At 34.1% G+C, this 26,789-nt stretch overlaps 1 protein-coding gene across 4 annotated transcripts in view; it reads right to left on the reverse strand.

The window, feature by feature from the left end:
• The window catches only part of Cdh18 (cadherin 18), a 739,086-nt gene that overhangs the window by 32,396 nt on the left and 679,901 nt on the right, over positions 1 to 26,789 (reverse strand). For all 4 annotated transcript variants that reach the window (XM_075975833.1, XM_075975835.1, XM_075975834.1 and 1 more), the window contains 2 exons: positions 21,466 to 21,719; positions 15,220 to 15,356 (listed from right to left, as the gene is read on the reverse strand). In XM_075975833.1, coding sequence (XP_075831948.1) covers positions 15,220 to 15,356; positions 21,466 to 21,719 — 391 coding nt within the window. The remainder of the gene's footprint in view (positions 1 to 15,219; positions 15,357 to 21,465; positions 21,720 to 26,789) is intronic.

The raw sequence follows: 26,789 nt of genomic DNA on the forward strand, positions 1-26,789 counted from the left end.
ATTTCTCTGTGAATTGACAAAATTTATATTTTAGGATAGTAGCTTCCAACTAATACAGGAACAAAATCCAAATTAGGTTCTACTATTTATATATTATATATCAAAAAATTGTGAGTTAACACTTTAAAATTTGGCTATTTGTTCTTTTCATGTACATATATTCATGCAGATATTATATATCAAAAAATTGTGAGTTAACACTTTAAAATTTGGCTATTTGTTCTTTTCATGTACATATATTAATGCAGATGCCCCAATAAATATAATATTATAAGAATATTAACTTAAGAAAAATAGCATACAAGGAATTGAAAAGGAAGTCTACCCTGGAAAATATGTGCACCTCAATTTACTGTCAAAATAATTTGTAATAGAATCAACAAGTATAGTAGTTACATGAGTCTGGAAATGTAAGTGGAAAAAGAATATTCACTCAGAAAACTCAAAATTTCTTCTTCCTGATTAAGTGGTTGTTGGTATAATTAATGTTATTTGAGTTAATTAGCAATTAGAATCATGATAAATTTTTGAGGGGATAGATATTTAGTTTCCATGAAAAGATCATGATATCATATACAAAGTGTATGTCCATAACACTAAACTTATGGGTGAACTCAGTTATTTTGTGAAATGAGTCAAAAAATTCTAGAGAACACTGAAACCCAGCTTAAAACAAACACACATGCACACACATACATACACACCATATACATACACATATATATATATATGACATGTATAAATATAAACTCACACAGAAATATATATTGTACATATATACTCATGCTACACATAAACCCATATGTGTCTATAGACATTTGCATATGCATATATGTGTGTATACATGTAGACAGATAAATGGAGAGATAGATGTGTGTGAGTGTGTATGTGTGTGTAAATCACTGTAATAAGGATGTATAAACAATTAAAGAAAGCAAGTACTGAACAGAAATTAGAAAGGAATGTCTTATTGTAAAATAAAAATAGTTTATCTTAACATAAACATGTGTTACCTTATAAATACAATGACAGTGAGAGAAAATGCTCAGTTTTCAGCGTATCCTGCTGCCAGGCATAAGTACCCTACCTCTACCCCAAGAACCTTAATGGTAGAAGAGAAAATGTTCCCACAAAGGATTTTCTGACCTCCACACAAAGTCTGCCAAGTAGTTCCATTGCCAATTAATCAATCACGTATGAGTAATATAAAAATTGTTAAATACATAATAAAAGACCCTTAAGATGAAATACAACCATAAGAAAGTTGTGTCTGAAAGGTACAATTGACAATATTGTTTAGTTATAAAAGCCACTCTAGCAAACTTTTGTGTGAACTACACTAGATAGAAGATGACACATAGATAAAGGATAACATAAATTTTGAAAAATAAGTAAATTTTTTCACAAAAGATTTTGTGCATACAACTATGAGAACATAGAAATACCTTTAAAAATATTTTATATTCGCCACATTATATCAAAATTAGACTGGAATTCTAAGTCTAATCAGACATATAAAACTAAGTGAAAGCTGGGCGGTGGTGGCGCACGCCTTTAATCCCAGCACTCGGGAGGCAGAGGCAGGCGGATCTCTGTGAGTTCGAGACCAACCTGGTACAAGAGCTAGTTCCAGGACAGGCTCCAAAACCACAGAGAAACCCTGTCTCGAAAAACAAAAACAAAACAAACAAACAAAAAAAACCTAAGTGAAGTATCATTTCCAAATGATAAACAAAATAAGAATTTTCAGTGTTGTAAATATTACAGTAAAGTTAATACTAAGTTTATTTCTCTTAAATGTAGACAAACATGCATTTATTTTATTATAGAAACAGTCAATCATTGATTCATGTACAGAATACTAAAAGTTGGGCCCAAATACTATGTCAACTTTGAAATAAAAGTATCAATCGCTAATGTATCAAATATAATTAACAGGAAAATAGTTCAGTATTTTTTGATGTCCAAAACCAAATCATTTTATATTGAAAACAAATAAGAATTAAATGCATGCCATCAGAAACATGGATAAATATATACATACTATGCCATTTTACAGCAATACAGAGTTTATAAACAATACCCAGAATTTCTTACAAACTGCCTTTCTGTTTATTTCTGGAATTGGCAGAGATTGAAATTAAATAAATGATAGCTGGGCAGGAAGGCATGAGAATCAATGCTAAATGGAAATGCCAGAGAATTTCAATGAAGTTTATTTTGTATCTAGGGTAGAAGTCAGTGGTGATTTCAAATGGCTGTGCATTTTTATCTCACTGAAAGACAGCAACATCTGTCCATTTCATTACATGTCAAAATTATCTGATCAAAGAGAAAGCACAGGAAAAACAAATCATATCCACATGCATTCTAAGACCCTACTAGTCACCCTATGAATTAGTTCAAGGATTGACTTTTAGGGAAATAAATGGTAAAGAGTGAGATCAATTAATTCACTTTTCACGTGTCATGCTTCAATTATAACATTATTTTCTAGATGTCCCTATATAAGCTTCACTTTTTTTTTTTACAAATAATGATCTGGAAAAGTTCAGTTTCAATTTTTCATATATTTTTTTGCAAAGCACAATGATATTCTTATGATATATTTAGTAATCATTTGTATTAATTTAACATGATTTTCAAACAAGTTACGGCAATATATAATGCAAGTTAGGCACTTGCATTTATTATTTCATTACATGCAAGGTATCATGTTAAGCTGAAATTCTTTGGTGATCCTCACTACAATACACTCTTAGAGACAAGGAAATACAATATATTTTTGTAAAAAAAAAAATCTCTCCAATTCCCAAAAGCTTGCAATGACTAGAAGTAAAAGTTACATGGAAGCAGATTCTGTAACCTTAAATATTATGCATAACTTCCTGCTAAGGTAATTTAAAGATTTCATTCACAAGAAAATGATAGCTAATGTATAAATTATGCAGACTTGTTACAATGAAGATTGAAAATTATATATGATTAAATAAAAGAAACCCATACAATTATCACTTCACAATTCCTAAGCTCCTTGATGACGCCTACAGATAATGGAAAATAGTTTTATAATCCTTAATTTTTCTAAAATTTTAAGTTACATAGGATTGTTTTCAAAGCAATTTGGAACTAAATACAACAGGTCTTTTAAAGTACAATTTTTTATGAACTATGTTAAGAGATTTAATTACCATTAGTATAAATTGATATTTAACTAAATTTCATATAAATACACATTTATTGAAACTTAAGTAAATAATAATATTTGATAAAATAATCTAGAATGTTTCCAACAATATGTCACTGGCTCTGTAATACAGACTCAGAATATATGACAAAAATGCTTTCTACAATATACATACATGTTCAAAGCACAGTCAAGTATATTCAAAGCATAGAATATCACCACTGCCTCTAATACTAAGACCATACAATACTGAAAACAACACAAACACCAGTGTTGGTTGCATATATAAACTAATGTAAATTATTAAAACTTCAAAGGAATTGAGTAAATACATAGCTTTTTATTTAAATCTACAAACTTGTTCTAATTTCTTATAGCCATCACCATAAAACCTCAAGATCATCAATATATTAATTAAACATAAAAATTAAATTTAATATATTATAATTAACCAACAAATAAGGATAATATATGGACATTAATACTTAGTAGTCAATAAGTTAAGCTCCATATCATTGATTGCAATAGTTCCTGTAATTATGGACATACATATATTATTAAATAAGATATAATGGCAGCAAATATGAACTATCATACAAAATATCTCAGAGTAGCAGGATTTCCCACTACTACAGGAAGTGATCTGTCTTTCTAGGTTGTTAATGAGGATGATTGTACTCCAGCCTATAATGACACTATCAAGTTACTGTGTACACATGTAACAGAAATTGTTAAAGAGCATTCACTATAATGCAATAAGCACTAAAGCAATGAACAACATAAATACAAACTAGAGAATTCATCAAACATTGGGACGTAGATTAGATCAAATAAAATTTGAAATCTATTTCCATAAAAATTTTATAAATCTATAGATATCTTCTAAATCAAGTTAAATAATACATCCTTTTTTATAAAATAATTGAAAACCTTCAAGGGATTTTTGTTAAATATCTCCAAGATGTTAAGAACAGTCTCACCCTAATACTTTGGTTACTATAAAATGCTTTTCTCCCTGTTGAACTTAATCTTCATAGTCCTCTTTACAAGATTTAGAATCATTAAGAACACACTGATTGGTGTGTGAGAGAGAGCGATACAGAAAGGGTTAACTTAACAGTAAGACAGGAAAACATTGCCTTGAATTTTAGGTTCTACACTCCCATGGCTTGTAATCCTCTGCTGAATAAACCATCATAGTCAAAACTACATGGACTACCTTTAATCTGAACCATTCACTAAAACTGTTCCTATTTTAGTCATCTAACATCAGGTATGAATAATGATCTTTAACGAGATTTAAAGTCAGTATTTGGAGTACAGATTTTTCCTGTCACTCCTCCGGCTAGACACTGACATTTTTATACATAGACAGAATTCCAGATGAGCAATTTATTTCTCTTGACTATCAGTGGAAGCAATACCACTTTCATTGCTGTTATTCCCTTTGTGTGCCAAGGGAGGAAACCGTGCCAATTAGAATGGAGATGTGTGCTAAGTAAAACTGATAATATGAACACATTTGTGGAAGACAGATGACATATATCAAAATATCATAGTGACAGTAACAAATCGATGTGCAGAAGCTCTGGGAACTTGAAACCACTTGTTCTCCACTAATAGATTTTTGAATTATTAGATGCACCTGCATAAAAAATAATTTCAGGTTAAAGTCAACTGGGACTATATTCATTACACCTAAATTTAATTTGTACTACCTGAAATTACCAGTTGAATTAAATTTTAAAAAGGTAGCTTTGTTCTTTAAATATAGTTGCATGAGGAAAAAAGAGTCAATGAATAGAGAAGATACAAAAAATGACTTTTCAAATGAGTTAGGCATGCAATAAGAGAAAAAAATGTTAAATAGTGAACTGAAATTATGTATCCTCATCTCTGCAAGTCACGTCCCATTGTTTTCCTCACTGTCATTTAATTCAGGAACCACTAAACCTCTCTGATTCCCTGAATCACTAGAATCATATTTGTAATAACCATTTACTTATGCAGGCAAAAGAATCACAAGTAAGGCACAAAAACAACTGGATATGTTTGACCAGTACCATAGAGTTTCTGATTTTTAAATTCAGGATGGAAACAAAGGACCGGTATTGTTATGGTTTGAAATACTACAATCTTAGAAGCACTAGTTTAGATTTGAATATTCTGAGTCACAGAAATTTTGTACAGAATGAGATCAACTTGATTTGGTAGAAGCAATAAAAAACAGATTCTCAATTTGGTAATTTATGAGGTAAAATAAATTCTAATATTTAACACATGCAAGAAGGAAGAGCCAACTATGAAAGGCAAAGTGGGGTAATTGTAAGTTGGCAGACTGAGATACAGAGACAAATGAAGTTGGTGGTAGAACAATGTCTAACATTTACAAGGCATAGGGAAAGAGGAATTGAGAAGTCACAAAGAAATGCAAGAAAGAGGGAGAGATGAAGGGAAGTAAAGGTCTGAATAGTCTTGTGAGCAATACATTTGGTAGAGGAAGAAATGAGAAATAAACAATATTCATATATTTAATAAAATTTTACTAAGCAATTACCTGTGCCAATTATTTTACTAATTATTTTAAAATAAGTTGGTTAACAATATTAAAATAGAGGTGGATTTTACACTTGAAATGGTAACAATATAGTAGAACCAATAACATATAGCAAAATAAAATGTGATAAGATTTGTCTGTACTTAACCAGTACAGAATCTTAGACTGTGGAGGCAGAAGTTGTAAAATATTCTAACAAGTTGAGAAGAATTTCCTAGATGTTACTTCATTTGAAGAGCTATAAAGATAAAAAAAAAGAAACCTGAAAAGCAAAACATAGAACTAAAAAATGAAAATAGCAACAATGCGTATAAAAGCATGGCATAGTTAGATGCTATGAATAAAACCATGATGCATATATTTCACACTAACCTGACAATATTCTCATGAGTCATGTTAAGAAAATCTTTACCTTTTGTAGGATGTCGATGTGTGTGCTTATGGTTGTATGTGTGTGCTCATGTGTGTACATGCATGTGTGTGTATGTGTGTGTGTGTGAGTGTATGTGTGTGGGTGTGTATGTGTCTCTTTCTGAGATAAGTAACAGTTCAGTGATTTTTAACTGAGTTATAACTGGAAAAGACTCTTTTTAATTTCAGTTAGAATCTCATTTACAGTTAACTGTTTGACTTATACACACAAAAGAAAACCAGAACGAAAGCACAGTCAAGGTTGAACATCCATATAGATTCCTAATTATTAATTCAGAATGAAGACAGAACTCTGCACTACTATATTTCAGAATACAGCAGAAATTGAGACTCATTTATATAGAAATAAAACACATTAAAATCTCAATATATTGGAATGGCAAGTGATAGTATATCACTTACAAGGCGACTCAAATGCAGAATACATAGGAGCCACACACTAGGAGAGTGGTTTTGAAATACAATTTCAATGGTGAAACATAGCCATTGCAATCAGGATCTCACTGAAAGTGTAATTGTCACATTGTACACACAACATAGTAACAGCAGTCAAAAATGGATGGAGAAGGCAAGGCTTTCTTTAATGCCTAACCATCTGCTATGGATAGTTTCTGGGATCGGAAAATCGTTGCCTTCACCTGTTTACACACTGCTGACTTCACCTGACTGGTGTGAATTGTGACAATCCAATGATCAATCAGATGGCCTTGGATAACCCAAAAGGGTCACAGAACCAAACCTGAAGTCCCGAATCAGAGAAAAGTTCTAGTAGTAAGATAAGGGTAAGGTTTGGTGAGATGAAAGAAGATAAGTGATTGTATGTATGACAGAACTCAGAGTATAATGTTTCTGTATGAAAATGTCAAAGAACACAATCAATACAAATAACACAAGTTGTCTTGACTTAGACTCAGAAACTGCAAAATTCAAACAGTATGAATGAGAAAGCTTCTGCAACTCTGAAGTGAATTTCTGAGTCGCTTGGATTGCATTATGGGTTTCCAATGCATGTGGTCACAGTTTATTCTGGAAGTTTCTAGGACATTGTTTTATTTAAGATTAAAATTTAAATTGACAAAACAAACAGCTTGCATGCTGCACCTGTGCCTAATTCACAACAAATCCTGAGAACATCAGAAATACTGACTCTTAAACAATGAAATCCATTCCTGATTTGGTTTACCCTGAAGAATCTGCCTTATAAGTCAGCTTGATTGCCAGCCTTCCTTCATCAGCTGGGCTATGCTGCATTGCAAAGCTCTTGACTACTGCACTACTGTGAGCCAATACATTGAGATAAATCAGACTCTCCCAGTTGTTTGCCCCCCTCTCTCTCTCCATATACGTTTGTATGTATATACATTATATGCATTTCTCTCTCCTTCCTCCTTCCAGAGATCATATGTACACTATATGCAAAGCCCCTCCTTCAATTTCTCAAAAATACTTACAAATTCATGCTTTTTTTTTTCTCACAACATTTATTCAATCAAATTTACTCTGAACAAATTTAGTTTTTACTAGCTTAATTTAGGGAGGACTGCCCCAGGGGTGATCAAAACTTTCTAATAATACCATTTTATTAAAGATACATCATACTTGGCTCTATTAAATCTTGTTTTTTTTTTATTGAAAAAAAAATTCCACCTCCTCCCAGCCTCCCATTTCCCTCCTCCTCCTCCCACTCCTCTCCCACTCCTCTCTCCCTCCCTCTCCAGTCTGAAGAGCAGTCAGGGTTCTCTGCCCTGTGGAAAGTCCAAAGTCCTCCCCTCTCCATCCTGGTCTAGGAAGGTGAACATCCAAACTGGCTAGGCTCCCACAAAGCCAGAACCTGATGTAGGATCAAAACCCAGTGCCATTGTCCTTGGCTTCTCAGCAGCCCTCATTGTCTGCCATATTCAGAGAGTCCGGTTTTATCCCATGCTTTTTCAGTCACAGTCCAGCTGGTCTTGGTGAGCTCCCAATAGATCAGACCCACTGTCTCCGTGGGTGGGTGCATGACAAGGGTATTTGTTCAACTATGTTCATAGCAGCATTATTTGTAATAGCCAGAATCTGGAAACAACCTAGATGTCCTTCAATGGAAGAATGGAGGAAGAAAGTGTGGAATATATACACATTAGAGTACTACTCAGCGGTAAAAAACAATGACTTCTTGAATTTTGCATGCAAATGGATGGAAAAAGAGAACACTATCCTGAGTGAGGTAACCCAGACCCAAAAAGATGAACATGGGATGTACTCACTCATAATTGGTTTCTAGCCATAAATAAAAGTCAATGAGTCTATAATTTGATAACCTAAAGAAGCTAAATAAGAAGGTGAACCCAAAGAAAAACATATAGCTATCCTCCTGGTTATGGGAAGTAGACAAGATTGCCAGGCAAAAAACTTGGGATCTTGGGGGTGGGGTGGAAAGGGGGTAAGGGGAGATGGGGAGAGAAAAGTGAGAAGGGGAGGATGGGGGGAACTTGGGGAAACGGGATGCTTGGGATAAAGTAAGGTTGGATAGGGGAGCAGGGAAGCACATATCTTAATTAAGGGAGCCGTTTTAGGGTTGGCAAGAGACTTGGACCTAGCGGGGGCACCCAGGTGCCCAGAGTGATGTCCCCAGTTAGTTCCTAGGGCAGCTGAAGATAGGGAACTTGAAATGACCCTATCCTATAGCCATACTGATGAACATCTTGCATATCATCCTAGAACTTTCATCTGGCGATGAATGGAGATAGAGACAGAGACCCACACTGGAGCACCGGACTGAGCTCCCAATGTCCCAATGAAGAGCAGAAGGAGGGAGAACATGAGCAAAGAAGTCAGGACCACAAGGGGTGCACCCAAATTCATGCTTTTGAGTGCATCTATAATTTGGACAAGGGGCCCAATGCAGCTTCTCATCCTTCTCCAGCCAACTAAATGTATTAATAAAACTCTTTATGAAGCACTCACTGTGAGATTAAACTTCTCAGTTTATTTACTATCTCGAGTATCAAATACAATTTTACCACAATCAGGATTATTAGTGTAACTTTCTGCTTATTTTGCCTTCCCAAAATAAACACATTCACAGTCAAAATAATACATCTGCTCTGTGTGCTACCTAAATGCCACTATCTTCAAAATATCATTCATTAAAAATTTCACAGTGTGTTATTTAATACATTCCTTACTGTAGAGATTTTAAGGCATACCAAACCAAAGACTAACCTTTTTCAATTGGTAGCTGAAGAGACTGAAAGATTCAATAAACAGAAAGACCCACTCTGAGTGTCGACGGTTTAGAGCAATATAAGTTGAAATTCAAGATGCCTACACAGGAAGGTGAAACCTCGGCTGATAATAGGAAGAAAGTAAAAGCTCACTTCAGTATTCTCAAAGTGTAGGTTTTGCCAAAGAGAATGAGTTTGAAATCAGATTTTATCAAAGAACCACCAGAAAGTCCATCCAATTGACATATCACTTTAGTATTTTTGAGCCATAGCTATAACTGAATAAAGTCTGTTTCTTGACATGTTGTTTCTTCTTCCTCTTCTTCCTCTTCTTCTTTTTTTATAATCTCCTCTTTGAGACTGAAAGAATCTGTCTCCGTAGCCTCAAACTGGCCTAGAATTGATCACCTGATCCTGGTCATTCCTCTGAGTCCTGGAATTCCAGAAGGAATTTCCTCTATTTTACAGAAATCTTTAAAATATATGCTACACTACAATTAATAGTTATGATTTACCAATGCAAGTTCCCAAATCCAAGCTCTAGAAGACATATTAAAAAACAAACATACCTATAAAGGTCAGAAATTGACTGAATTGGTAATTACTTTCAAGGGAAGTGAGGTAGAACACACTGGCTATAAAGAATTAAAAGTAAATACTGCAACAGTTAGGGTATAACTAGGTGAGGAAACTAAAGGTAGGGTAAAGAAGGAGTATGGCAAATAACACTACAGTTGTTTTGAGGAAGACCTATAAATCCTACAAGATTAAATGCCTATACACATATAGCTAAAGCAGATAATAAAAAATAAGACAACTATGCACATGCTAAATACCATAAAAAATTTTCAGTCTCTACGACAAGTAGAGAGAGGATTCTCTGGATCATGGCACATAGTTAAGTTGAGCTATCTCTAGTGAATGATTCCACTAGCATTGGATACCATAAATGATAGGTGTTAAACTATTAGGGGAAATGAACATAAAATCTAACAATGATAAAAATGAGCAAGATCTGAAAGGATCTTGAGTAAGTATGACTAACGTGTGTTGTATGAGACATTCAAAGAACTAGCAATAAAATATGCACACATATAACACACACTCACATCACACACACATACACACACACACACACACACACACACACACTGCTACCTACAATGCAATATTTCCACAGATGGCTTCTTACAAAATAGTAGGTCCCTAAGAACTTTAAAAAATGATGTAATAAAATTTTCAGTCTCAACTCATGGGGAAATTTTAAAATATAAATTGAAAAATAAGACTATTCCACAATTTGAATAAATGGGGTTCACAAACTTTAAGTCAAGTAAGTTAAAATGATTGTTGTCGATAGTACTGACTTAGCTAATGCCCAGGATTTAATACAGAGTCATTGAATAATCAAATATATATTTTGCTGTGCTTCCATTCCTTTGTCTGTGTGATGGTAATAGCTTTTATCTGTGTTTCACAGGATTTTTTTTATTAAGATAACATATTTGGTAAAGCCTACTTATCCTGGGTAAAATCCAGATGTTCAATAATCTGGGGGGTATGGCCGTCCTTATGCTTGGAGATAAGCTCTGGGGGAACCAGAAATGCTCAACAAAGAGTTGTCTCCTCAAGGAAAGAGATGCATAGCCTGTTTTCTACCTTGGAATGCTGGGAATAGACATGGTTTATAGACCAGTCACCTTTGTGCTGTTCATGTAGCTGAGACCACACTTATTTTTTTTTCTTGATATCCTGAGCCTATTTTCTCACTGATATGATGAGCCTATTTTCTCACTGAATCTATAGAGCCATTTTATAAAAAGAGAGTGGATTTCATCATGTTTTAAGCTTCGTTGTGTACATGGGATCAAGTTAATTATCACCAAGAACTTTTTTTCAACAAATTGTTCTGTACTTAAATTCGCCTAAAATAAACTACTTGAGCTCAGAGTTTCTAAGTTGAGCTAACGCCTGCTACTTAGTCAATCTAGCTAAAACTACCTTCCTAGCTTCCACAGATCATTACTCTGCTAACCATGGTGAGCAAGAGATGTTTTTACAATACTTAATTTTAACCACAGCAGAAAATGATATCATAGTCCAGGCACATTGTTATGGCTTTTACTACGTGCTTATGTAGTGGAAATCTCACAGTCAACAAGGGCAAAAGAATGGAAGAAGGAACTCAGATTCACAGTCTATGCAGCTAATGTCTCTGTTATTACTTTTGAGCTCTCGCTGAATGTGCACAGACACCCTGGTTGAATTCTTCATTGTCATGCTGTATCGTAGAAATAAGGATGTTCAGTGGAGAGAATGCCCAGCTTTCTTATTCCCTAGGCATGTTCCGCATACAAAGCCCAGGCTAGCCGTAGGCTCCCTACTCACATTTGAAGGCATAAGATTCCATGTGCGCTGTACACCCTGTGCCCGAGTATTCTTGTTCTACTAAATCTGATACATTTCTTTTTCTGCACAGACAGGGCTCTTCTCTTATTTGCATAATTCCCACAGTAGAAAAAATTAAAGTGCTTTAAATATTAACCAGGAAAAGCAATTGCATGGAACAATCTACTCTGTAGAAACTACTATATTAAGAAGAATTTTAAAGAGCATTTGATAAAATAGCAACAGCATTCCTAAGCAGACCATGTTTTTCCCATGTGGCTAATAGTGAAGTTGAGCCTACAATTATGGGATAGCTTCTGTCTCACTAAGGGACAGTTAGGCTAGGCATTAAGTGCTGGAGACATACTTCTCTAAAAGCAATCTTCCAGTATGGTTATAAAATCTTAACTGTTGCTTATTCGTTCTGTACACCTGTTTATGATTGGGATTAAATTATATTTCAGTAATGTTCATTGAATGGGTCTCTACGGCTTTTTTATTACCAACTATAAAATCCAGGAAATTACAATTTAGTATACTGTTTTACTTAGTAGATATGTATTAACTCTTTTCCCACAAGAAGGAATAGCAAATAGAAAAGAAAACTCAAATAAATAATTAAAATTTTACTCTTACAAAAACAGGACTTTGCTTTGGCAATGACTGCAAATGATACTTTACTTTATATGCAAGTATTTATGTCTATTTGTTAGTTGGTTTCTACTTGATGCAAATATTATTGAGGCTTAAGTGATGGTTCAGAATTAAATAACACCTTTTTTTTCTTTTTTTTTTCTCTTTTCGTTTTTTGGTTTTTTGAGACAGGGTTTTACTGCAGTTTTGGAGCCTGTTTTGGAACTAGCTCTTGTAGACCAGGCTAGCCTCAAACTCACAGAAATCTTGCCTCTGCCTCCCAAGTGCTGGAATTAAAGGCATGTACCACCACCACTTGGCACCACATTCTTATATACATCCTGAGAAGTGTTTCTCCTTCTACAAGATCTGCTTAATATTTTCAACACCTGTTTGTAAATATTTTCAAATATTAATTCAAGTTTTTCGCACGATTCTTAATATTATTTATTTTAAATCTGGGGATTTAGTAAATAAAAACTAGCCAGAATGATATGAAATTAGCCTATTCATGTCTGCTTTATCTATTCTCTAGTAATATGATGAAAATACAATGTAAATAAATCTAGAGGCATAAACATTATAAAACTTAGAAGTTGGAAGAACACAGTGATACAGTGTCTTCGGGAAGAGACAGGACAAAGTGTCAAGACCCACACAGATGTGAGCCTGTTCCATCTTGTTTGAAGGTCAGAGAGTTTGAGCTTATTTTTGGTCTTTCATAGTCATTGAAAACAGGTGTGGCTACAAAATAAGATATTCTCCTAGGGTGTGTTTACTTGGTGTTTTGGTCTTTAAGATGGCCAGTAGAGGTTAATCTGCTCACCCATGACCAGAGGTTAGAGAATTCAAGCATATTCTTGTGCTCATTCATTTAAAATAAAAGGTTTGACATAGGGAGTTGCTGCCTACAGGAAACTAGGTCTAGGGTGTTCACTGCACATTCCTGCCAAAACCATCAAACACTTTACTCAGGAAATAATGGTTTGATGTCAAATACTGAAGCAAGTAACTGTTCTGGTTGTCCTTTGTGTCATGTTAAAGCAGTCTTTTGCCTTCTCCCCCCTTTTGAATAGAAGTATAAAGATGTAGAAGATAAATGTGGGCAAATTCAGTATTCATGATCCACTGAGTTGCCTTGCAAGGATTATCCTATCCTATGTCTCTCTGTATCTTTCTTATCTCTGTTCCTCCTACCCAACATTTCTAATCCTCAAGCTCCTACCCAAAAAGGTATGAAACTGCCCTTGCAAGACCATGGCAGAAGTCACCCCAAAAGGTGGCTTGTGACACAAAAAATTCATGAACTCACAGTACTGACCACCAGAACAAGATTAAGCCTGGCAAGATTTCAACATGGATGGAGGAGCTCACGATGATCCCACCCTTGGCTGGAATGTTATAGAGAGTTAATGGATTCTTTATGGAGGTGCCTTCTGGTAGGCTGACCATGCTCTAGTGAATGGCCCCATATTTCCGAGTGTGTGTAATTGGAATTGGTATATAAAACAGCAGTTCCACATTTAAGAAAACACTCAAAGAAATGGTGTGGAAACATTCTTACCCTTGCGTTTCCAGGCAAATATGAACAAAAATATTATTAATAACCTAAATGTAAGACAACACGGAAATATTACAGTAAGGAGAGTTAAATCAAAGATGCTAGATTCACACAACATAGGAAGCTGTATTTTCACATGGATATGCCAGTACAAAATAAAAATATTCTAAGTGAAACAGTTTAGTTAGAAGTTATCACATATTCTTTAATTGTACTGGAAGAATTACCAGAAGAAACTATTCTAGAGAGATAGGATGCATATCTGTGGTTTTCCTTACCTTTCAGGAAAAAATGACAGTGTTTCAACATCCATTTGTGATAACGGAGAGAAAACTGTATTATATACTTTAGAAGGAAAGACATATACCATGCCAATATTATCTAAATGAATGTCTTTAAATATTTTTATATCCTGTTTCATCTACAAAAATAAAGAACATGATTTCTGTTTATGTAGCAATATTTTTCACTCTAAAATATACATTTAATTATATTTATTTTTGTCATGTGTATTGAAATATTTCTTAAACATTTATGTCATTTTTGTCTAAAATTCTAAACTGAGGTGCTTTTAATATTTCCTAAAATATTAATACACCATTATCAAGATAACAGATTTCTTTATGGATATCTTGTTTTGAATTATAGTAATATTTGCTTTTTTCAACATCAAAAAAATACTTTGTGTGCATGTGAAGGTGTGTGTGTGCTCTTTTTGTTGGTTTTGTTGTTTTCTATACAATTGGGTGTTTTTGCACTGCCCTGGATATGTGTCCAGTTTCTCAGATTTGTCTTATATAATTTTCTCAAAGAAATGTTAGATACACAGTTGAGATTTTCCAACAAATTCTTTCAGTTTAAATGCTATAAGTGCTAATTCAAGGAAGGGTTGTTTAATGATATCTAGGGCCTGAACTGCCTGATAGTTAGTACCCTTACTGATAAGACTTGGTAGCATAAGTGAAGTATAAGTATATGAAACAGGAAATTAGCACAATGAAGAGGAAAATCAGACACTCTTGACTCAAGGATGAGGACTAATCATTCCATCATATCAATTTCTAACTTCATGCTGGATGAAATTGAAGGAAAAACAATAAAACTCATTACATTATGGATATGAGAATGGCTTCATGTATACATTCTGCAAAATCCTGACAAAAGAGAAATGGGTCGTGCCTGGCTGGCTAGAAAATCTCTGCCTGTGATCCCATGTACAATAACATTGTTCCCTCAGATACATAAAGCAGGTTACCGTTCTCTGATGCAGTCACTGTGATATTGTACCACGGTGTTTCTTCTCTATCAAGAACTTTTGAAGTCTTAATGGTTCCAGTATTGGCATCAATATTGAAAACTCTGTCCTCTTCAGCATTGTGGTTGATGAAATACCTGAAAGAAAGAAGATAAAAGTTTTCCATGTAAGGAATTTTAAATATAACATAATAACATAATAATGGAGTTATTAAATAAAGCACATTAAAATGCAGCTACATTTTAATGTCTATATTTGACCTAATAATTGTTTAAGAATTGTATTTTATATAACCTCTAACAGTTGTTTTTATAGTTAAATCATATATTAACATATTGAAGAAAAACTAATGAATTCCATGAATAAAAATAAGCAGTAGGTTTTGGTCTGGAGAGGTGCTTCAGTAGTTAAGATAAATACTGCTCTTATAGGTAACCTATGTCAATTCTAAACACCCATATTGTGTTGCTCTCAGCTGGATCCAACCAGTCAACATTTCAGGAGGAAGAACTATGTTCCACTAGATGACCCCAGACAAACTCTGTATGTGTCATATATATATATATATATATATATATATATATATATGTGTGTGTGTGTGTGTGTGTGTGTGTGTGTGTGTGTGTGTGTATGTATGCAGAGAGAGAGAGAGAGAGAGAGAGAGAGAGAGAGAGAGAGAGAGAGAGAGAATAGATGGGATAGATGGGTTGGGTTGTGGATCTGGGAAGAGTTGTAAGGAAATTGGAGGGTGGCTATTTTCAAAATATACGGTACATATTATGAAGTTCTGAATTAATTAGCAATAAGTATGGATTTAAAAAAGTAGTTTTCTAGCCGGGCGGTGGTGGCGCACGCCTTTAATCCCAGCACTTGGGAGGCAGAGGCAGGCGGATCTCTGTGAGTTTGAGACAAGCCTGGTCTCCAAGAGCTAGTTCCAGGACAGGCTCCAAAACCACAGAGAAACCCTGTCTCGAAAAACCAAAAAAAAAAAAAAAGTAGTTTTCTCATACAGACAATGAGAAGAACTTTAGATATATAAGAGACACATTAGTACATGAGGGAAAATGCTGATTATTTCTTTCTTTTTTATTTATTGATATTTCATTGAGCTCTACATTTTTCTCTGCTCCCCTTCCTGCCTCTCTTCTCCCTCCCTTCCCCTTCAACCCTCTCCCAAGATCCCTGTGCTCCCAATTTCTTCAGGAGATCTTCTATTTTACTGTTATCCATGTAGATTAAATCTATGTATGTCTCTCTTAGGGTCTTCATTGTTATCTAGGTTCTCTGGGATTGTGATTTATGGGCTGGTTTTCTTTGTTTTATGTTTAAAAACCACTTATGAGTGAGTAAATGTGATAATTTCTTTCTGAGTCTGGGTTACATCACTTAAAATGCTGTTTTCTAGCTCTATCCATTTGCCTGCAAAATCAAGATGTAGTTTTTTTTTTCTGGTATGTAGTACTCCATTGTATAAATGTACTACATTTTCCTTTTCCGTTCTTTGGTCTAAGGGCATTTAGATTGTTTCCAGGTGCTGGCTATGACAAACAATGCTGCTTGAACATAGTTGAGCACATGTCCTTATGGCACAATTGAACATCTTTTGGAAATATACCCAAAAGTGGTATTACTGGGTCTTGAGGAAAGTTATTTCCTAATTTTCTGAGAAATTGCCACACTGACATCTAAAGGGGACTGTACCAGCTTGCATTCTCACCAGCCATGCAGGACTGTTCCCTTTCCCCACAACCTCTCCAGAACAAGTTGTCATCAGTGTTTTTGATCTTGGCCATATACAGAGCTATAGTACTGAAAACAGCCTGGTGTTGGCATAAAATCAGGCAGCAGGACCAATGAAACCAAATCAAATACCCAGATATTAATCCACACAGCTTCAAACATCTGATTTTTGACAACTGTGTCACTTCTGGGTTTATACTAGGGCATTGGATGCTCAGTACAGCACAGAAGTATTTGCACAGAATATGCACTGCAGCACTAATTACAGGAACCATATTAGAGAGTTAGCTTAGGGGTCTGTCAATAAGGAATAGATACATAAAAAATACAATATCCAAACATAGAATTTCATCCAATCATACTGAATAAAATTATGCTGCTTATATGAAAACAGTTAAAACTAGATATTGCGAACATTTTGGTATACTTTATTTTATAGACACACACATGCACATGCATATGGGAAATTGAGAGGAGTTGGGGGACTTAATATATAAGGAAGATTACCTGAGAAATGATATTGAGAAATGAAGGTGGAGAGGAGGAGAGGGTATAGGAGGTGAGTACTGTCAAAGTATATGAAATTCTTGAATGGGAACACACTTATGTTCATATCACTGTATATAATTAATATATGTCAGTAATAATTATGTACAAAAGAAGCTTGTACAAAATTATAGCTTTGCCACAGTTATATAATCACTATATTGCATGTGATATAGCCATCGCAATAGCATCTATACATGATGTAAAATCTTCAGTGTCTATGCTCAGAAATACCTATTAAATAGTGAAACACAACTTTGGGTGCACATATGAGGATTCTCATGAGAAAGTTAGGCAGTGAAGCTTTTGATGCAATCAATGGATTAATGTTTAGATGGACTCAGAGTACGAAGTGATTAGTGGGAAGTAGCGAAAGTTAGAAGGTATGGTTTAGGTAGGGGAAGTAGGTCCCACCCACATGAATTTGAAGCTTTGTCTCCCCTGGCTTCTCCTGTAGCAATTTCCCTGCTCATGCTCACCATGATGTTCCTCCAACCATGCTCTCACCATGTGTTTCTCTACCTTCATTTGTTCAGAACATTGGGCCAAAGAGCAAATGAGTAAATGTTTCTATAAGTGTTAAACAAAATACATAGTTTTTCATGGTATTTCTTTTCTGTCAGGCAGATGCTTGTTAAGCAATGAAAATACTAATACAATCCACTGAAAGCTCTTATAATATATGGCCATTAATCAAGTGAGAAATTCATAATGTTGTAGACTCAGACTACAGGAAGTCCAATTGACTTGTTGCTAATTTCTATTGGCTCAGTAGTCCCTAAAAACCCTCTAATGGGACCTGTCTCCAGTGTAATCATTAATAATTTAACACCAGCATATAATGCTGAATTTGCACATTATCTAGTAATACATTTTTGTCAGTTTCTATTTTTATAAAGAATTATAATATTATAATAATTATATTATAATAAATTATAATATGATTATCTGTTTTACCACTTCCTACTATGACATAAAACATTTGCATCTGTTAATCTAGTATGTATATTTCAAACAGTGTGAAAAATGAAAGAACTTAAATTTATCAAAATAAGCTGAAATTTATTATTCAAATTAGTACTTTACTGACCAAGAAACAGGCAGAAAGCTATGCATGCTTGCCTATCTATTGGCCATTCAGCTTTTATTGCACCAGTAAAAGCAATGCATCTTCACACATTGTACAAATGCCTCATAACAGTTTAGAAGTCTCTTTGTACCAATAAAACATCAATTAAGTACATATGTAGAATATAGAATGGGAGAAAATGTTTAATTATCCATTGTGGAGAAGATTACTTTTAGACTGTATAAAAGATTCAGGCTGGGGATAGAGTTCAGTCTTGTGAATCTCTCAATCAACTGAACACTCCAATCAGAAAAAGTTTTAACACACACCTCAGAAAATAAATGCCAAAAAGAATCAATTCAACTGATAAATGAGAAAATGAACACATTTTTCTTATAAATGAGATATGTATGGACAATTTGAGAAATTATTTTTTAATTAATCTACTTATTATAATATCATTACATCATTCCCCTCTTCCCTTTGTTCCCTCTTCATCTTCCACGAACTCCCATGTGTTTTCTTTGTGGCGTATTTTGTCTTTAATTGTTCCATATATGTATGTACATGCATCAATATCAAAATTGACTGCCTTGAATCAAATATTTCCTTTCAACAAATGCTATGATAAACAAATCACTTAGTTCTTTACTTGGTACTCTATTTTCTCTTTGATAGTGTAGGCATAGGGCAAAGATAATTTTCATTTTGAAGTGTGTTGGAAGAGTTCTTTTTCATTTCAAGACTTTCATCATTTCATTCCTTATAAGGGTTTGCTCTATGTTATTCTGTCTCTTTCATCCAAAACTTAATTTTAAGCTTGTATCAAAAATACATTTCTATATTGTTTTGCTCTAATAGTACTAGATTAAAATATAGATTATTTCTCTGTTATTACCCTTTATACACTTGCAAATTCAGTATGGGGGCAGAAAAGGAAATTCACAGATATTTCTTTGCTATGTAGCAGTTTTGTAAGATTATGAATAATAGTTTGAATAAAGTTTAATAATCTTTAATTATCTCACAAGATGTGGCGTGTCATGGAAGCTTGGATTTCTCTGCAGCTTAACTAAAGGTCACATATCTGAAGTATGGCTATATTTCATATTTTAAAACGTCCTTTCAAAAGGTTAAGGTAAGAAATGCCTGAACCATATAAACATCTGGAAAGTAATCATTCTAAGTAAACAAACCAAAAGTACCATTTGTCATTTGGTAATTCTGATCTTATATTTCAGTATAACATTCTAATAAAATTCCGTGGAGACAATGCATAAACTATATTAACCAGAATACACGTTATATATCAGATGCCTGTAATATCTTGAGAGAATTTTTATACGGTTAGCTGTATAGCAGGTATGTGTGTAGAGTGTTTAACTACTACAGTTTGTTGTTTGACACTCCATCATTCAGAACTTCTATCTTAGCATCATCATCAGTGACAAAATCATGACTGCTCTAGTCATCTGTGGGCCCCTTTCATCTCACCTGTCATATGTGCATTGTGCTTTACAGTCTTAATCTGTATGCTTTTCTTAGCAGTATGTAGTTGATACTAATAAAACACAAGTCAAGGGCTGAGGCACCTAGTTTTAAATATGACCCTACTTTCTCTGTCTCTATTCATTTCTAATTAAATGATTCTGGGGAATTGTCACCATTATACTTGGAGTCCTTGGTACTCTTGATTAAGGCATACTTATGATTGAATTAAAAACAGTATAAATTAGTCAATAAGCTAAATTTTATATTAATTCGTCTATTTAAAAGATAATACATTAAAATTAAACATTTTTTAAAAATATATTTGATGGTATTTCATCTTTCCTTTAAAAATTAAGAGACAAATATTCAATTTCACTTATCTTTTTCTTCCCGTTTATCTTTTTCAATGCTGCTTATTGCTTTTATTATCAGTTCTACAAGTAGGAAATTAATTGCATTTCCTTGCGCAGTGTAAGGTGCATCTCTTATGAAGAATGTTTCTTAGTTACTAAACATTTGACCATCAAAAAAGGAAGATATGGGGCATGTTTGTATTTTTGTTATATTTTCTTTTCCTCTTTTTTCTCATTGTTTGTACCTTGAATCTTATGTGAATGACGCATTTTTATTAAAATCAAGAATAAATGTTATGTAAATTATACACTAATAACAGCTTTTGGGTTTCTAATTATTTCAAGGTTACTAAAGTAAATTCATTTTATTTTTTTGAACCAAAGCAAAGCATAAAATAATAGTTATGCTAATAAACCTATTATCATGTGAAGACTATGTGTCAATCATCCCTTTCCAGCAACATCTAATGCTATGAATGTTCAGTTCCCTTTCCAATACATGCGGAAAGAACTGAATCAATGAGAATTATCAGGGGATGATAAATTAGTCATGAACTAACCAATTTTTGTCATTAATATATGATCGTGGGAACACTCACATGGCCACATAACACACAGGTTCCATGTAATGAAAAACTCTTCTAGAAAGATCTTGTAAATTTGTTTATACGAGTATAGTTCCTATAACAGTTCTTTTGTCTTCTGATGGATCAAAGTTTCTCACCTTTAACCATATGGGGATATGGGGACAGACAATTCTTCATCATGCGAAATGTTTATTGACTAGAGTTTGGGTGTCCTGAGTTCTTTTCTGTGTCTCTTTCAGTTAGCAACCCCTTACCACTATAACCTAGACATACCCATCAACAAAACACATAGGTAGGGATCTGAGCAGTGTAAGGCTCTCCCAAAGGTAGAGGACAAAAACCAGCTAGCTCCTTTTCAAGCATGTGAGGATTGAGGATATGTGTTTAACTAAATTGAGTCACATTAATTGAGACATAAACCACATCTTCAAGAGCCTGTGCGATCAAGAGTATACCATACCTTACTAAGCTGTTAGCACTGTCTGGATCTTGTGCCAAGACGGTGCCAACAATTGTTCCGATCTTGGCATTTTCATAGACGTCCATGATGTAGGAAGGCATAGAAAAGAGGGGTGGTTCATCCACATCCCCAACAATGATCTTCAGCATTGTGGCATCTTTAAATGGACCAAGATGTGAAAAGCGGAAGTCCAGGTGTGTATTTGCTCCTTCAATGTTGAGTGTGTAAGACTTCTTTTTTTCATAGTTCAGTGGCTGCAGAAGAACAATGTGATAGCCATCATTAGAACTTCCACATTTTCAAGAATGCAGTTATTTTTCTCCAAACCAGAGCAGAAAGAAGTCAAATTATTTTCATTTTTAAAAAAAGATATAATGTTTTTCTGAATTATGATATCAAAAGGGAACTCATGGGAACTCCAGACTTAATCCATAGGGATTTTTATATAGCCTTAGAATGTGTTTACACCACATGCAGAAGTAAACTCCCCCCCCAGGAAAACAATATTCATTCTCAGAGACACTTTCTAGTTCTCCCCATCCCCATGAACCAGGAATTATCAGACAGATAATCTAAAAATATCTGCTGCTAACTTGTCTGAAATTTGAAAAACATAACTATTAATATTTATGTAATTTACCTCACATTATTTTATAATATTTTCCTTCTATTAAATAGGATGTTTGGTGATTTTCCTTTTGACTTCAGTTCCTTCTAGAATTGTGCTCCTCACTCCTTCTCAAATACATCATTTGTTACAATGTATCAAATGCATTGACAATATTTTCTCCTTTCCTTTTTTTTAGAAATTTTTTATTGATTTTTATTGAGCTCTACATTTCTATTTGTTCCCCTCTCTGCTTCTTCCCTCCCCACTTAAGACCTCCCCCAAGGTTCTTTTTTTGTTTATTCTCTCTTCACTCTAATATTTGTGTTATTTGCTACATAGAAATTATGTAGTTTATGTTTGTTTTTTGTTTTACTTCTTGTTCTATTTACTCTACTTTCTTTCTTATATTTTTATTATATTTTGATATTTAGATCAAAGTTTTAAAAGCAGGCTTTTTTTTCTTTGCTTGGTTAAAATTTTTAGCTTTGACCCTTTATTAATAGGTCATTATATTTCCTTCAGTTTCTTCCTTAATTTTCCATTTTCCAATTGCAGCTTTTATTGTTTTGGGGAAAATGAACTTTTAGCCTGATTCATTAGGACACCAGTCCTTCAGCATATATCTGCCTTCCATTAAAACTATATGTTGGGCATCGTGAATTGACTTTATGTGCAATGATATCAATCAATGTTTTGTCTCAAAAAAAGACATTCTATTATTATAGGAAAATATAGCAAAGAAGTATTTTATATTAATATTGCATGTAATATTGAATATTATGAATATTAGCAGTGATGCAAACAGATACAGGTATGCATGTCAATAGGCAAATTGACTTTTTTTAATAACTGAAAGCTTGAAAAAATACTAACCATGCTGCACATTTATGTTTGCATTTGGTTTGGGAACCACAATTATCTCAGATTTAGTTATAATTATAAGAAAGTTTGGATAATGTAAATCGTTTAGATTTACACATTTTTAGTGGTGAGTTAATTAAATCTTAAGTATCAAACCTACTAATTAGAAGTTGTTTTCTTGCAAAAGAACTGAAACTGAAAATAATTAATAACTCTCTTCAAGAAGATTTTAGTTCTGAGCCAGACCGTGGTGACACATGCCTTTAATCCCAGCACTAGAGTGGCAGAGGCAGATGTATCTCTGTGAGCCTGAGGCCAACCTGGGTTACCAGAGCTACTTCCAGGACATGCTCTAAAGCAACGGTGAAACCCTGTCTTGAAAAACAATACAAACAAACAAACAAACAAAAAACTAAGAAGATCTAAGTTCTGTCAGGATGTACACATTGATACCTTAAATATCTAGATCCCACTATGCTTTAAAGAAAGAATCTGTCTCTCACTCCTTTAAAAACCTCACTCTAGTTTAAATAAGATATTCTAATGTTTGTGAACATTTGTTGCCCCTCAGGGACCAGAGGGTGCTGGATAAATGCTTATTGTATTATGAACACTGCTTTCAGAGTAGCACCTGCTGGTTCCTAGCACCCACATGGAAATTCACAGCTGTAACTCCAGTCGCAGTGAACCTGACACTCACTCCCTCCCACCAGGAGCACCAGGCTTTTACATGGTTTACAAACCTGTTATTTTAAATTTTAATTTATCTTATTTTATATTTTGGTATGTGTTCCACAACAACACTGTCCTCTTTATATCTAGGCCTGGGTATTCATAACTGTATATGTCACTGATAGGAAGCAGAAGGCAAGTAGTCTCATATTGCTTAAGATCAATGTTTATAATATTAGTTATTAAACTTACTTTGGCCTAAAACTTTCTGACCAATGTTCTAATCATTCTACAGTGTGGGTCATATTTGCTTTGATATAGTGATTAGCACATCTTTTCTCACAGCACTGGATTATAAATCATCCATCTTCATTCATTCACTTTTACAGAATTTTACTCCATTCAATTCAGAAAAATCAGTGAAGGAAATTTTTGGCCATATTAAGTTTATTTTGATGTTATTATCAGGCTACGCAACAGAGAGGATAGACCACACATTTTCTAGTAGGCCCCTTTGGCAAAAAAGATGTCACATGTCTTAATGCCGCCCACCTAATGCTAAGTAAGGTACAGGCTGTTTGTGTGGACACATGGTTTCGTGATGATGATCATCTAATATAAGTTTTACTACCTCCAAGCAGAGATAATCATCCTGGGGAACTTGTTTGCCAAGACTGGCAGATGGATAGATAGGGACCATCTGTAGCCACAAAGGAAGGAGAGAATAATTTCAGGTTGGGTCAGAAATTTGAAGAAAAGTTTGCTACCACGAATAGGAACATTTTAGTAGTGTCATTTCTGAACAAAAATTGGTGATATTGAATTACACACATAGAAAAATTGGGAGGAAATATAATCACTCATTTATTCTGTATATTTCAGAATTGTGTATTCAATACCAAGCATATTAGTCTTTGTATTATAATCACAGACGTATATAAATTGGGCAATATATTATTTTCCTATATTGTAACTGTGGTAAACATGTAAAACTACTTATCATTTATAAATTAAAAAATAATTCTAAAAATCTTTAGACTTTGGAATTTGTATTAAATTCTGTCTGTGGGGCTTAATTTCCTTAGATGCAAGCAAATTTTAGCCTAAATATAATCCAACAAATACAGTTTGTTAGAAACAATAAAATCTATTTACAAAATCCCATAAGTCAAAAATCACATTGAAAAGAAAGAACAGGGAAAATTCACCATGACTACTGAAGTATCATGAAAGGGAAATAGCATGAAATCTCTAGGAATTCATGAACTAAAAACATAGCATTTTCTGCTTAAACAAAAGAAGCATCACTGAACAAGGGTAACATGATAAAGACATATCAGCATATTGTAAAACCACTGATTGTTCATGGTAAATTAGAACTTTATCATAGCTCTATTTTGTAATACCAAATACTTAGGTTTATAGATGTTTCTAGGTAAATCCTGATAATCGTTAAAATTGAGTATCTATGTAGTGCTCAAACTAAAATAGGAATTATGTAAAAAATGTTTCTCCTTTAAATGATAGGAATTTGCACGAAAATGATGGGCTCTAGTCCTTGGAAATCTGTTCACTATTATTTACAGATTGTTTCATTCATATTTTTGTTGGTGGATGGGTCTGATTATTTGAATCAAATTAATTTTAGTTTACAAACTGTAGAGCTGGGATGAATCTCCAGGGTGGAGCACCATGAGTCTGCATAATGAGTTTGTATTTATAATGAGAGACAGCAAAGTTCATGATGGTTCTGCATGGAAAATCATGAACATAAGTCAAAGCTTGGGGAAAACAATTACAGGAATATGAACAAATCCTTGCTCAATTTTGTTTTGGGCTTTTTGCTTTGCTTGGATTTGGTTTAATAAATTTGCTTTAGGTTTAATTCTTAGGATAAAAATTTATGGCAGTCCAAACTCCATTGACTTTGTTTGTATATTTATTGTGATAATGGGTATTGAACTGCACAAATCAAGGGACTACTTAGTCACTGATCTATTTGATATAATTAAAATGAATGAATTATAAATTAAATAACTGCACTAAAAACCATCTACTTGAAGAAGCATCTTTTCTGATGAGTGGTTATTAAGGTACTGATCTATGAGTATAGCATATATTATATTAACATAGGCCATTATGTTATGTTAACAGAGGCCATTCTTTTGGTATATTCATTTAGCAGTATAGCAATAATAGCTTTTCCCCTATGGTTCATGACCTTAAGTTGTTGGCCTCATTTAACTTAACAGATATGGTTTTCTTTAATGGAGTGTCCTCAGATCCAACCACAATGTGTTTTTTTTTTAAGCCCATAACATTTGGGGATATGTTTCAGAATATTTTGGAGGCAGGTTCGGTATCTCTGTTGCAGGTATGTAGCAGGGTTCATTGCTAGGTAAGATTGATGATAAATTCCCTGTCTAATAATGTATATAGTATCTTTTAATAGGAATGTTACTAGGAAGGAATGAAGCTTCTTGTGGGGTACCGTAGAATTTCTACATGTACAGTGACATAAGTAAAAGGTGTCTTTATCATATGTGGGGGCATGCATATGTTTCAAAAATAATCTGGTCGTTATTACTCAATATGTTCCCTACTTTAGTCTTCCCTTCCTTCTCCTCCCAATTTAAAACCTCAGAACTGGAGAGTGTGTAAAGGGATGGAGACTTTGGGGCACTCTGCCTTAAAAAATGTTGCTGCTGCCATGCCCTGATGGCCTCCTTTTGATTCTAGTGACCAACAAGGTAAAAAGCATCAACTAACTCCAAAAACATGTCCTCTGACATCCAAACACACACCTTGGCATGCAAACGCAAGCACACACACACACACACACACACACACACACACACACACATTGGAAAGAAAACCACAGGCACCTATTAAGTAAAAGGATTCCCTACTCATTCTAGGGATCTTAATAGAAACTGTGCTTCCTGCCTTTTTTAGGTTACATGAATGCTCAGGCACTGTTGGGATGTAAACCACCACTTGATGTCTAGGCATTCCAATCTCACTGAAATTCAACAACTAGCTAGAGATGCCCAGGATTTTGTTCGAAAATCTCAGCTTTGCTGCTATGGTTAATAAAGATCCCTTCCAAGGCAAACAGATTTTAGACGATGTTAGCACTGAGTTGAGACAGTGGGCTGCAGAGCAGTAGGCTTAGAAAACA

The sequence above is a fragment of the Microtus pennsylvanicus genome, chromosome 6, assembly GCF_037038515.1.
Source record: "Microtus pennsylvanicus isolate mMicPen1 chromosome 6, mMicPen1.hap1, whole genome shotgun sequence".
Classification (NCBI taxonomy): Eukaryota; Metazoa; Chordata; class Mammalia; order Rodentia; family Cricetidae; genus Microtus; species Microtus pennsylvanicus.